At 47.7% G+C, this 13,917-nt stretch overlaps 2 protein-coding genes across 2 annotated transcripts; both read left to right on the top strand.

Moving 5' to 3' along the window:
- Positions 1 to 221: 221 nt before the first annotated feature.
- Positions 222 to 356, top strand: LOC138092934 (thymosin beta-4). Its single transcript, XM_068989007.1, has one exon. The coding sequence runs from the start codon at positions 222 to 224 to the stop codon at positions 354 to 356; it is 135 nt and encodes a 44-aa protein (XP_068845108.1).
- Positions 357 to 7,088: 6,732 nt separating this feature from the next.
- MRPL16 (mitochondrial ribosomal protein L16) lies at positions 7,089 to 11,177 on the top strand. The gene is made up of 4 exons (XM_068989042.1): positions 7,089 to 7,192; positions 7,513 to 7,578; positions 9,346 to 9,494; positions 10,537 to 11,177. The coding sequence occupies exons 1-4, from the start codon at positions 7,138 to 7,140 to the stop codon at positions 11,020 to 11,022; spliced, it is 756 nt and encodes a 251-aa protein (XP_068845143.1). The 5' UTR covers positions 7,089 to 7,137; the 3' UTR covers positions 11,023 to 11,177.
- The last annotated feature ends 2,740 nt before the right edge of the window (positions 11,178 to 13,917 follow it).

Genomic DNA, 13,917 nt, shown 5'->3' with positions numbered 1-13,917 from the left:
TTGCCCAATAGAAACACCAAAACAGTACCAAAGTGGTATGAATAAGGATGTTTATTACAGCATGGTCTATAATAACAGACGTAAATAACTTGACTAAGCCACAGTGGGGATTCATTTACTATGGTGAAAACATTCATAGAAATACCATGGGGCTCTCGGCGGCGGCCACAGCGCAGACCCGACTTCACTCGCTCGCAGCTCGCTCCGCGCCCTCTGCAACCATGTCTGACAAACCCGATATGGCTGAGATTGAGAAGTTCGATAAGTCGAAATTGAAGAAAACGGAAACGCAAGAGAAAAATCCACTGCCTTCGAAAGAAACGATTGAACAGGAGAAGCAAGCAGGCGAGTCCTAATGAAGCGTGCGCCGCCAGCACGCACTGTGCACTCCAGAAGCAGTGCCTTCCCATTCCACTTCTCTCAGTTGTTTACCTTTGCAAGATGCAAAGAGGCTGGATCGAGTTTAAATGACTGTGCTACCCCTTTTCACATCAAAGGATGGAGAACCACTGACAATGTAGGCCGAGCCTGCCTCTCCCATCTGCCTGTGTGGCTGGCAGGGAAGGACAAGAATTTGCATGCTGGTGAAGGAGGAAGCTGGGTGGGATGACAGTGAAATCTAGACTAAAAAGCTGGTCCAAGGTGTTCTGCGGGCTGTAAATTGCAGGTTAATCAGAGTGCCTTTTTTGTTGTTGTTGTTGTTGTTGTTCAAATGATTTTAATTATTGGAATGCACAGTTTTTAAATATGCAAATAAAGTTTTAAAACCTGAAAAAAAAAAGAAACACAACGGATCTCGTCTATAAATTCCAAGACAAAAGCAAGGACAGCAGTTGCCATGGTTCCCTCTTGTTGGTCAAACAATTAGAAGCTGAGCCATTCTTCGTGCCTGTCGACTCACTCCATGAGAAATGCTGGAAATAACTCCCTTGTGAAACTCTAGTAACCCCCCAAGAGTCTGACTGACTCTAATTTAGCTGGAGAGCTCTGGGACGTGTGAAGACACGCATGCCTCTCGGGACAGTAAGCTACACGCTCGGTGGATACACGTGCAATGACGGGAGACTTCTCTGAGCCTTGTTTCCACCATCATCTATAGAAAAAAGGACTCCAATACGGTACCCTGCGTGTGCATGCGAGCGCTCGGTAAACAGCAGGTCTCCAGTGTGTTCACTACCAACACCGCGTTAGAGCGCAGCGTGTCTTTAATTCACCTGCGTGGTTTTGGCTGCGCTGGGTCTTCCTTGCCGCACACGGGCTTTCTCTGCGTGGGGGAGCGGGGGCTGCTCCTGCTTGTGTGCACAGGCTTCTCACTGCGGTGGTTCTCGGGGTGCAGAGCGCGGGCTCTAGAAGTTCAGGCTGCAGCCGGGGCGTGATGCGCAGTAGCTGCCGCTCTCGGGCTCTAGAGCACAGACTCGATAGTTGTGGCGAACGGGCTCAGCTGCTCCGCAGCGCGTGGGATTCTCCCAGGCCAGGGCTCATACCTGTGTCCCCCGCAACGGCAGGCGGACTCTGAACTACCGCATCACCAGGGAAGTCGCTAGCACGTTGTTTTTGTGGTGGAAAACTATGGTGCCATTGCCCTTTTAGAAATGCTCTACACCATATGGAAGCTAAATGGATTTATTTAGAAACAAACAAAAAAAAGCTAATATTAACTAGCCCCTCGAGAAGGTTCTGTGGGCTTCCTGAAGTGAAGAGCCTGCATGGTTATTTATTACATGATGATATTCTGATTAGGATCTGATAAGCAAAAATCCAATATTTTTATTAAACTGAGAGCATACACACACACACACACACGCACACACGTGTGTGTATGCATGTTATGTGTGCACGCATGTTATGTTCAGTCAACACCTGGACCTGGGACTGGTCTACAGATTTTTTATCTTCATCTCTGGAGTTTAGAATAAGAAATTAAAAACTGAGGTGTTAGATAATTTTTATACAGATAGGAGAATTATAAATGTCAGTGGATATCAGCCTCGATAATCCAGAAACAATGCCTTGTGCCTACACTCTACTTTTTAAAACTTTCAAAGTGCTCACAGAGCACAGATTCCCAAACTTGATTAGGTATTAGAATCACTGAGAGGGCTACTTCATGACAGAAATTCCTGAACCTCATCTTTAGAGTTTCTTAATAAGTAGTAGTATTACCCTCGTTCAAGGTAAGGAGCAGTGGCTGTGCTTTGCTGGAGCAGCCGTGAAGAGATACCCCATGCCCAAGGTAAGAAAAATCCAAGTAAGATGGTAGGTGTTGCAAGAGGGCATCAGAGGGCAGACACACTGAAACCATACTCACAGAAAACTAGTCAATCTAATCACACTAGGACCACAGCCTTGTCTAACTCAATTAAACCAAGCCATGCCTGTGGGGCAACCCAAGATGGCCGGGTCATGGTGGAGAGGTCTGACAGAATGTGGTCCACTGGAGAAGGGAATGGCAAACCACTTCATTATTCTTGCCTTGAGAACCGTATGAACAGTATGAAAAGGCAAAATGATAGGATACCAAGAGAATCTCCCCAGGTCATTAGGTGCCCAATATGCTACTGGAGATTAGTGGAGAAATAACTCCAGAAAGAATGAAGGGATGGAGCAAAAGCAAAAACAATACCCAGCTGTGGATGAGACTGGTGATAGAAGCAAGATCTGATGCTGTAAAGAGCAATATTGCATAGGAACCTGGAATGTCAGGTCCATGAATCAAGGCAAATTGGAAGTGGTCAAACAAGAGATGGCAAGGGTGAACGTCAACATTCTAGGAATCAGTGAACTAAAATGGACTGGAATGGGTGAATTTAACTCAGATGACCATTATATCTACTACTGAGGGCAGGAATCCCTCAGAAGAAATGGAGTAGCCATCATGGTCAACAAAAGAGTCCGAAATAAAGTACTTGGATGCAATCTCAAAAACGACAGAATGATCTCTGTTCATCTCCAAGGCAAACCATTCAATATCACAGTTATCCAAGCCTATGCCCCAACCAGTAACACTGAAGAAAATGAAGTTGAACAGTTTCATGAAAACCTACAAGATCTTTTAGACCTAACACCCCCCAAAAGATGTCTTTTTCATTATAGGGGACTGGAATGCAAAAGTAGGAAGTCAAGAAACACCTGGAGTAACAGGCAAATTTGGTCTTGGAATACAGAATGAAGCAGGGCAAAGACTAATAGAGTTTTGCCAAGAAAATGCACTGGTCATAGCAAACACCCTCTTCTAACAACACAAGAGAAGACTCTACACATGGACATCACCAGATGGTCAACACCGAAATCAGCTCATCATGTTCTTTGCAGCCAAAGATGGAGAAACTCTATACAGTCAACAAAAACAAGACCAGGAGCTGACTGTGGCTCAGATCATGAACTCCTTATTACCAAATTCAGACTCAAATTGAAGAAAGTAGGGAAAATCGCTAGACCATTCAGGTATGACCTAAATCAAATCCCTTATGATTACACAGTGGAAGTGAGAAATAGATTTAAGGGACTAGATCTGATAGATAGAGTGCCTGATGAACTATGGAATGAGGTTCGTGACATTGTACAGGAGACAGGGATCAAGACCATCCCCAAGAAAAAGAAATGCAAAAAAGCAAAATGACTGTCTCAGGAGGGCTTACAAATAGCTGTGAAAAGAAGAGAGGTGAAAAGCAAAGGAGAAAATGAAAGATATAAGCATCTGAATGCAGAGTTCCAAAGAAGAGCAAGAAGAGATAAGAAAGCCTTCTTCAGTGATCAATGCAAAGAAATAGAGGAAAGTAACAGAATGGGAAAGACTAGAGATCTCTTCAAGAAAATTAGAGATACCAAGGGAACATTTCATGCAAAGATGGGCTCAATAAAGGACAGAAATGGTATGGACCTAACAGAAGATAGTAAGAAGAGGTGGCAAGAATACACAGAAGAACTGTACAAAAAAGATCTTCACGACCCAGATAGTCATGATGATGTGATCACTCATCTAGAGCCAGACATCCTAGAATGTGAAGTCAAGTGAGCCTTAGAAAGCATCACTACGAACAAAGCTAGTGGAGGTGATGGAATTCCAGTTGAGCTGTTTCAAATCCTGAAAGATGATGCTGTGAAAGTGCTGCACTCAATATGCCAGCAAATTTCGAAAACTCAGCAGTGCCCACAGGACTGGAAAAGGTCAGTTTTCATGCCAATCCCAAAGAAAGGCAATGCCAAAGAATGCTCAAACTACTGAACAATTGCACTCATCTCACACACTAGTAAAGTAGTGCTCAAAATTCTCCAAGCCAGGCTTCAACAATATGTGAACCGTGAACTCCCTGATGTTCAAGCTGGTTTTAGAAAAGGCAGAGGAACCAGAGATCAAATTGCCAACATCTGCTGGATCGTGGAAAAAGCAAGAGAGTTCCAGAAAAACATCTATTTCTGCTTTATTGACTATGCCAAAGCCTTTGACTGTGTGGATTACAATAAACTGTGGAAAATTCTGAAAGAGATGGGAATACCAGACCACCTGACCTGCCTTTTGAGAAATCTGTATGCAGGTCAGGAAGCAGCAGTTAGAACTGGACATGGAAAAGGAGTACGTCAAGGCTGTATATTGTCACCCTGCTGATTTAACTTCTATGCAGAGTACATCATGAGAAACGGTGGACTGGAAGAAACACAAGCTGGAATCAAGATTGCTGGGAGAAATATCAATAACCCCAGATATGCAGATGACACCACCCTTATGGCAGAAAGTGAAGAGGAGCTAAAAAGCCTCTTGATGAAAGTGAAAGAGGAGAGTGAAAAAGTTGGCTTAAAACTCAACATTCAGAAAACGAAGATCATGGCATCTGGTCCCATCACTTCATGGGAAGTAGATGGGGAAACAGTGGAAACAGTGTCTGACTTTATTTTGGGGGGTTCCAAAGTCACTGCAGATGGTGACTGCAGCCATGAAATTAAAAGACACTTGCTCCTTGGAAGAAAAGTTATGACCAACCTAGATAGCATATTCAAAAGCAGAGACAATACTTTGCTGACTAAGGTCCGTCTAGTCAAGGCTATGGTTTTTCCAGTGGTCATGTATGGATGTGAGGGTTGGACTGTGAAGAAGGCTGAGTGCTGAAGAATTGATGCTTTTGAACTATGGTGTTGGAGAAGCCTCTTGAGAGTCCCTTGGACTGCAAGGAGATCCAACCAGTCCATTCTGAAGGAGATCAGCCCTGGGATTTCTTTGAAAGGAATGATGCTATAGCTGAAGCTCCAGAACTTTGACTACCTCATGCCAAGAGTTGACTCATTGGAAAAGACTCTGATGCTGGGAGGGATTGGGGGCAGGAGGAGAAGGGGACGACCGAGGATGAGATGGCTGGATGGCATCACGGACTCGATGGACGTGAGTCTGAGTGAACTCCAGGAGTTGGTGATGGAGAGGGAGGCCTGGCGTGCTGCGATTCACGGGGTCGCAAAGAGTCGGACCCGACTGAGCATCTGAACTGAACTGAACTCAACTGAATAAGTAGTAACCAGATATTTACATGTTTAACGAAGGTCTGAGGAAAGTCTGAAAACCAGCTTTTTGGAGATGCTAGCAAACATTCCAATAAAACTCAGTCTGTCAAGATTCCCTATTTTGCACCATATTAGCTGTATAGCAATTCATGTAATCCCTGAACTTCATTTTCCTACAAAGAACTAGCCCTGCGCTATCAGAAGAAAAGTGTAAATAAACAGCTGTGAAAAATTTGACGGGAAAAATCATTTTCTGTGATCCGGGAAGACCTCAGGTCCATCCTTCCATCTTTCACAGCCTTTATTTATTCTTCTCATATCTCAGTGTTAGCTGTTTGTATTCCCATCATATCCTCTCTACATAAATTCATAAAGATACGATCACTGGATTTTCATATTTGTAGCCTCCATTGTACTTAACTCTTACAAAGAAGAAAACAGACATTACAGTTACTACTTAAATGCAGAAATTTGAGTTAATGTTTAGTTCTTTTAAAATAAGTAACGAGGTAGACGTTTCAGGGTTCGAAAGACTTAAGAGTCCAATCAAGGAGTGTCTGTATTGCAGGTTTATTCTCTACCCAAAACAATATTATACAGCGTTCGGCTTGCGACTTTTAAATGCACGTGGGAATCGCCCACTTTTTGTGGAGAGGCAAGGAGAGCACAGAAGAGCTGCCCAAAATCTGACCCAGGCCGGGCAGGTGGGGGTGGGGGGCAGTTTAACCCTTTCAGAGCCATTCTTGGGACAGATATGAGTGGCTGCAATAAAACCCACTAACTCATCTAATACAGATTCAACGTGCAGTCAAGAAGTACATAAAACTGTGGGCAGGGAGGGTTCTCCCAACAGCTGTGCGAGATTACAGGTTTTATTGCTGCCATTTACGAAATTAATCCTTGGAGAAAGACCACGCGCGGATTTAGCAGGACTTAAGTACATTAGATACCAGCCTCGACTGGTAATCCCATTTTCCGTCTAGAAGCTTGGGGAAAGAGCCTCTTTCTAAATATGAAAAAGCTTCGGGCCCATAAAGATGACTTGCCCAATCTTCTCCCAGAATAATCCCACCGTTTTTCATTTTAACTGGATACCAGGTTTTGACATTGTGCGTTCACTGCGTTTCGGAATCGCAGACTAAGCTCAAAATCGGGTTGCACCACTTTCCCGGTGTGGGACTTGGGGAAAGTTAAACCTTTGGCCTTGGAGATGGAATCTGCGAAGTGGGTGTAAGGACGCGCTTGTTGCAGAGATTTGTAGAGGACTCAACACCAGGACGAGGCGCATTCAGCGCAGCGCCCGGGAAACGTTAAGGTAATCGTGCGTCCGTCGCTTTTCCCCACGTCCCGGGAGGGAGGAGGCACGAGAGGCGGTGGGTTGCAGTGAACCGCACGGCACCACCTCACCGCGCGCGCCCGGCCCTCTCCGCGCGGTTCTCGGCGGAGACAGCGCCCGTCCCCGCCGGACCCATCTCGGGACGGACCGCCAGCCCGCGCGGGCGCCAGGCCGGAACCCAGGCCCCGAGCCTCCGGTTTCCTCCGCTTCCACCCGGGACTCTCTGCGGCCTGGACCGGCGCGAACGCAACTTCCGGCCCGACGGAGCGGCGGCTGGAAGAGCTTGGGACGAGGCTCCCGCGCGCGGGACCATGTGGCGGCTGCTGAGTGGCGCCCGCGCCCCCCTCCTGCGAGCGACCCTGTCAGGTCAGCTGTCCCCTGTCCCCCAGGCTTCACTCCCACCCCCCGTCGGGTGCTCGCATCGCCTGAGGCCCTCGCGAGTGCTGAAGCGCGGGCGGGCCTGCAGCGCCCTCCGCCCCTCACGCGGAGAGACTCGTGCAGAACCGTCCGCGCGACGTGGGGTCGCCTCCGAGTCCCCGACCGGTCCTTCCCGGGGGCCGAGAGCCTCGGGTCTCCCGGAGTGGAGCCCGCGGCCCACAGGACAGCTCTGTCAGGAGCGTCAGGCACAGAGCGCGTCAGGCCCTGGCCCTGTCGCCTTCGGGGTTTAATCTGACCTTTCTTTGTAGATTCGTGGGCAGCGCCGCCCGCCCGTGCCGGCCTGAAGACGCTGCTCCCGGTGCCAACGTTTGAAGGTGAGAGCTTATCTGTCTTCTGGTTTATAAGCCTTTTCTGTGATGGAACCTAGCGGGGGCTGTGTGAAGAGCAGGCGTTTTCTTGTGCCCCCATTCCCATTCATCCATTCAGTAGTCGTGTATTGAAGGCACTCTCTACGCCAGGCAGTGTTCTAAATGCTAAAATCATCAGTGGATTACCTCCCCTATGCCCTGCAACTGGTGCGAGACCCGCAGCCCCCTTCTCAGCTGCACCTAATCGGCCTCCAATTTAGACTTCTGGTGTTTGCTCCAGATGAGGTCACATATGTGCATGTACGTACTGTGTGAAAAGCATTAGTTTATTAATATAAACAGTAAGATAAGCCACAATTTGATAAATCTTACACTTTTGAAAATATATTGGAAATCTCAAAAATATGAAAGATGCCTGGACTTCTGAAGCTGCCTCATCTTGTACAAATAGCTGTGAAACTACTGCAGCCACTGGAGTGCATACAGCCGTGGAGACGGGAGAAAATGTTACTAGGTTTGTCTGTTGTGTGCTCGTGGTGTCTGACTCTTTTGCAGCCCCTTGGACTATAGCCCGCCAGGCTCCTCTGACAATGGGATTTTCCAGGCAAGAATACTGGAGTGGGTTGCCCTTTCCTTCTCCAGGGGATCTTCTTGACCCAGGAATCAAACAGACATCTACATTGGCAGGCAGATTCTTTACTGCTGAACTGCCAGGGAAGCCCAAGACACATAGAAATGGCAGGGGGCAGTTTTTGTAGTCCTTAAAGTCTCCTGTTTTATATTTGACTCCATCACAGACCCATGCTTATTTTACTATGGAAATAACTGTAAATGACAAGTTAATTTTTTTCCATATTGTCAAAAGTGTCAGACCTGATAAAGACATAGTGTGTGTGGCCTGGGTTTCTGCCCACCTACCTTCACCAGGCAAGCGCATGGTAGGATATATACAGCTCTCAGTGTGAAATCCCCTTGAACAGATAAAGCAAAGAGCATAAATCAAAGGAGTACTAGGTTGTAAGTCTCCCAGTAAGAATGTGGCAAGCAGGAGAACTTAACTTTTATGTACAATATAGTATCATACTGTCTGGCTTTGCTGTTTTGGATGGCCCAGATCAAATTATAAAATGTCTCCAGGCCTGAAGTTCCTCTTCTATAAAATGGAGATTAAAATTACTACCTTCCATTTCTTTATCTGGATGATAGTTATGTGTGTACGTTTGTGTGTTCACTTTGTGATAATTCACGTTTTATATTGGACCCTTTAATATATGTGTGTTAAACTTTTAAAAGTTTAAAAAATCTAAAAAGGAAGCCCTAAAATAAAACAGGGCCATAAAGTTGTTTTGAAGATTAAAAGAGATAATGCATGTAAAGTATTCAGCTTAATTGCAGCACGTGAAACATTCACATACCCAAAAAAATGTTACCTTGTGTTATTTTGTGACTGTCTCATATCTCTATACCTTCCCTAACAGTCCCTTTAGGGTAGGCATTTTAAAAAGGCATTTTGGTTGGCAATTTAAAACTTTGCTATCTTAAAAGGTTCAAAAACATTTCTATCAACAACTGTCATAGTCAAAAGATTCCAGTGTCAATGAAAGCATCCACAAGGTAAATCTAATACACTTTTGGAATTGTTGTTGAGTGGTAACTTTAAGGCTTTGACCTGGTTGTTATCAATCTGTCTAGGAAAAAAATGAATCCTTCAACATTGACTGAAGTCAGAATCCTTTGGTTTGACTTATTCTTGCTTGTCTATGCTCCTTTTAGATGTCTCCATTCCTGAAAAGCCCAAGCTGAGATTTGTTGAAAGGGCACCGCTTGTGCCAAAAGTGAGAAGAGAGCCTAAAAACCTGCGTGACATACGAGGTCCTTCCACTGAAGCCACTGAGTTCACAGAAGGCAACTTTGCAATCTTGGTGAGTTCAGCGTCAAACGGCTCCAGGACGGGAGCCAGGGACTAAAACAGACTCCTTGGGTTCCTTCTGGTCTCTTCCTCCACAGCTTTCACTAGAACTGCCACCAGCAGCTCTTTAAACTGATGTGCAACAGCCAGAAAGCATTGAGTCATGAATGGTTTTTAACGTGGAGTGAAAATAATGTGGAAGCAGGAGACGGAGGAAGTTACTCATTTACCCCATAGTCAGACCGTGAGACCTACTCACGCCTCTGATCAGGATTGTCCATGAGTCAGTATGTGGGATGTCTAGGCATATCCTGCTCATCAGGTAGCGTCTGTGAAAACTTGACGTCGTTACCTGCACAAATGGCTGTGGACGGCGGTTTAGTTCCCACCAGGCAGCCAGAGGTTTTCAAGTCTGCTGCCCAAAGCCTGGCCCACCACAGCCCCTGCCAGCCTTTCAGCTCCTCGGTGTGCTCCGCGTTCCTGTCTCCACCCCAGCCACGCTGGCTTCTGCTCAGGCTCACTGTGGGCTTCGCGTGTGCCATTCCTCTGCCTGGAACGCTCATCTGTTTTCCCTTGGCTGGTTCGTTCACTTCTGGCATTAGCTATAAACCTCACCTCCTCAAAGAGGTCTTCCCTGGCTGTCCACTGAAGTGGGTCTGCACTTGTTCTGTTACTGTCATACCCTAGGCTTTCCCTCCACTGTGCTTATTAGAATTTATATTTTTACTTTCATGTGTATCATTGAAGCCACAATTAGCATGAAAGACGTAAGAACAGCACCCAGCCATGCTAAATCACTTCAGTTGCATCCAACTCTTTGTGATGCTATGGTCTCTAACCTGCCAGGCTCCTCTGTGCATGGAATTCTCAAGGCAAGAATATTGGAGTGGGTTGCCATGGCCTCCCCCAGGGGATATTCCAAACCCAGGGATCGAACCTGTCTGTCTGTCTCCTGCATTGGCAGGAGGGTTCTTTACCACTAGCGCCACCTATTAAAGCACAAATGAAGGATATCTAAATTTCTATGTGTTTCTAATGCTTCCATTCACTTCTAGGCACTGGGTGGCGGTTACCTCCATTGGGGGCATTTTGAAATGATGCGCCTGACAATCAACCGCTTCATGGACCCCAAGAACATGTTTGCCTTATGGCGAGTACCAGCCCCATTCAAGGCCATCACCCGCAAGGGTATGGGGCAGCGCATGGGGGGCGGCAAGGGTGCCATCGACCACTACGTGACTCCTGTGAAGGCGGGCCGCCTCATAGTCGAGGTGGGTGGGCGCTGCGAATTCCAGGAGGTACAAGGCATCCTTAACCAAGTTGCCCACAAGTTGCCTTTCCCTGCCAAGGCCGTGAGCCGTGAGACTCTAGAGAAGATGCAGAAAGACCAAGAGGAGCGAGAACGGAACAACCAGAACCCCTGGACCTTTGAGCGCATCACCACCGCCAACATGCTGGGGATACGGAAGGTGCTGAGCCCCTACGACCTGACCCACCGGGGGCAGTACTGGGGCAAGTTCTACATGCCTGAGCGCGTGTAGTGAGGCTCAGGAGTGGGAATCCACACCTTCGCGCCCCTAAGCCAGTCCTTCGGGTCTTTGGGTACCTCTGATGTCATAACCGAGGAGCAGCATATGAACAGAGGCTCTGAAAAACTGTACATCACCTGTCAGATTCTTTTAAGTGCATTATATTAAAGTGTGAGCATCAGCTCAAGATGATGTGACTTCTCACTGGTCGCTCAGTCCCTTAAAGGATTAAGAACCAGACCTAATTGACTGGTTCTCAACGGAAGGAAGAATGTCTTCAAGGCTAAATCACATTTCCTTTCCCACCTCTGATACAAGTCAACCTTTTATATATACACACTTCAGGAGCTAGTTTTTATGCCGCTTTAGAAGTGAGCTCGCTCAGTCGTGTCTGACTCTTTGCGACCCCATGGACTGTAGCCCACCAGGCTCTTCCATCCACGGGATTCTCCAGGCAAGAATACTGGAGTGGGTTGCCATTTCCTTCTCCAGGGGAACTTCCCGACCCAGGAATCGAACCCGGGTCTCCCACAGTGCAGGCAGGCGCTTTACCCTCTGAGCCACCAGGAAGCTTATGCCACTTTACTAGTTACAAACTTCTACTGTTTCTGGAAAAACAAAGAGAAGACAGCAGTACACAAAATAATTGACAACATATTTATTTATGCCCAGCTACCCATCTTCTCTCAGTCGTGGAAGGGGGGGGTGTTGGGACAGTGTGGCAAGAGACATACCCTTGCCTTTTAGCAAAAGAAACTAATGGAAAAGCTGAATGCTGTGGTCCTTCCTAGGCCTGAAACCCTCTGAGGATGGAGGGTGCTTGGCTCTGCGTCTGTGTCCCTATAGGTCCTAGCACAGGGCAGGGGCTGCCCGGCACTCAGATCCCTACTGCTGAATGAGCGAGGGCCTGGGTCATTGAAAAGCCCGTGATTCCAGCTCCGTGTTTGCCTTGAACAAAGTTCATCTGTTTTTCAGGGCTAGCTAGCAGTGGTTGCTATCCTGTATGCAAACCAAAGGAGATACAGATTGATAGAAATACTTCCTTTGAAAGTGGGCAGAAAACAGCACACTGACTGAAGTGTCCATTTTTTACCCCCGTTCTTAAAAAGTTAGACTTGATGGCAAAATAATTTACTTTCCAAAGTACAGATTCATCTAAGCAGTTGAGTGATGCTCAAGAATCGTATACTGTGATTTTAATGTATTTTTAATGAATCTTGTACAATAATCACTAAGCTGCATTAGAACACACCCGAACCTTGAATAGAGGACAGTGTTTGGAACAGTTTGTTGTACACGCGTTGCTGGCCACTGCCGCCCGTTTTAGCTGGCAGCATGAATCAGAAGTAATAATGACGGGTTCATTTGGCCTTCTGACCTAACATCGTCACCTCTTAGGGCTCACGGAGCAGTGGTGTTGATGACTGTGGGGCATTCAGGCACACCATAAACCTGTTTCTTTCGGGTCCACGTTTAATTACAGAACCACAATCCTTGGGCCAGCCCTCTCCGCAAAGTAACAGGCTATGCACAACTCCTATCCCCACCTCCCGTAGATAAAGGACTTCACAGTGTATGTTGTGGAAATGGGGGGTGAGGGGGCGCTCCTGTACTTTTGCATAAGTGGATCAACCCACTGTGTGGCATTTTTATAGACTTGTGATATAGATCATTTCCCACTGATGCCTTAAAGTGTTGAATCAAATCCAAGGATTCGTCCATAGCAGAAATCAGCATAGTAAAGTGGACAGACAGCAGCTGTAAGTGACAGGCGCTGTGCTAAGCACTGTGGACACAGCAGTGAGGAGCCATGCTCGGGCTCTATCACTGTACAGTCACCTCAGAGACGGAGGCTCTGACGAAGGAAGGGGATGGAGGGTGGGTCAAAGGTGAGACCTGGAGCCGGAAGTGCAGAAGCAGCAGCGGATGGACGACCCCCCGCGGTGAAGTTCCACCCCAACAGCTGAAGTCAGGGGGCTCCTGCTCCACGTCCATTTCCTAAAGGGTCTCCTTCCTACGCAGTCTCGTCCATGTACCGCCTTCCTAACCCGCCACAAAGCGCCATACCCCCACCCAGTCACCCTGCCTGCCGCCCAAGGCCGTGTTCTCCTGTCTCCCTTTGCGTCACTCTGAATGGGGAGAAGGTTGAGGTCCTGTTTCATACGAGGTTTCACAATGGGAAGAACAACTCGGGAGGAGTCTGCGGCGGCAAAGCAGCGGCCCCACAGAGGTGGAGGAAGCACTGAGAAAGCAGGTGGGGGTCCATCTGTGAGGGCTGAAAGGACGACAGAAACGGAGGGGAGGTCACAGAGCATACGGCAGGGTGGCCGCGGCCGCGCTCAGGGCTGCAGAAACCTTCCTGACCTCCGAAGGGAAGGACGCCACTTACTCTGGGTTCACCCTGTGGCCCTCTTCCGGAGTTTCAGGGTGCTTCTAGTCAGTAACGAATTTGTTCTCCACCATTCCCCTGTGCCAAAGCCCTCGCTGTGGGAGGGCCTTCGCTACAGGAAGCCAGCACCCTTAGGCAGGGGATCCCCAACAAAGCCCTCTGCTGCCAGACCTGCTGACGGGACAGACCGCCGCCTCCTGCCTCCTGGTCCACCCATGCTCTCCCAGCGCCCTCTTCACTCATGTCCCTGTTTCTGGGTTTTCTCCAGCCGTTACTGCAGCACCCAATCCCACGCAGATTAAGGCACCGGGTGACAAGCCTTCAGGACACAAGCATCTCGTGAAATCAGGTCTGACCCCCTCCCCACCCCCGGCCCCCAGAGATGGCTCACCTGTTGGTTTTCTTTCAGGCAAATATGCCCCCAATAGTAGAAGCCAAGATGATCGCAAGGATGACACAGCAGATCATGATCATGATCTTCTTCTGTTCATCCAGACGAGGAAAGAAAAAGCACGTGA

This window comes from Capricornis sumatraensis, chromosome 16, assembly GCF_032405125.1.
Source record: "Capricornis sumatraensis isolate serow.1 chromosome 16, serow.2, whole genome shotgun sequence".
NCBI classification, from domain to species: domain Eukaryota; kingdom Metazoa; phylum Chordata; class Mammalia; order Artiodactyla; family Bovidae; genus Capricornis; species Capricornis sumatraensis.
This window is presented reverse-complemented; position numbering and strand designations above follow the sequence as displayed.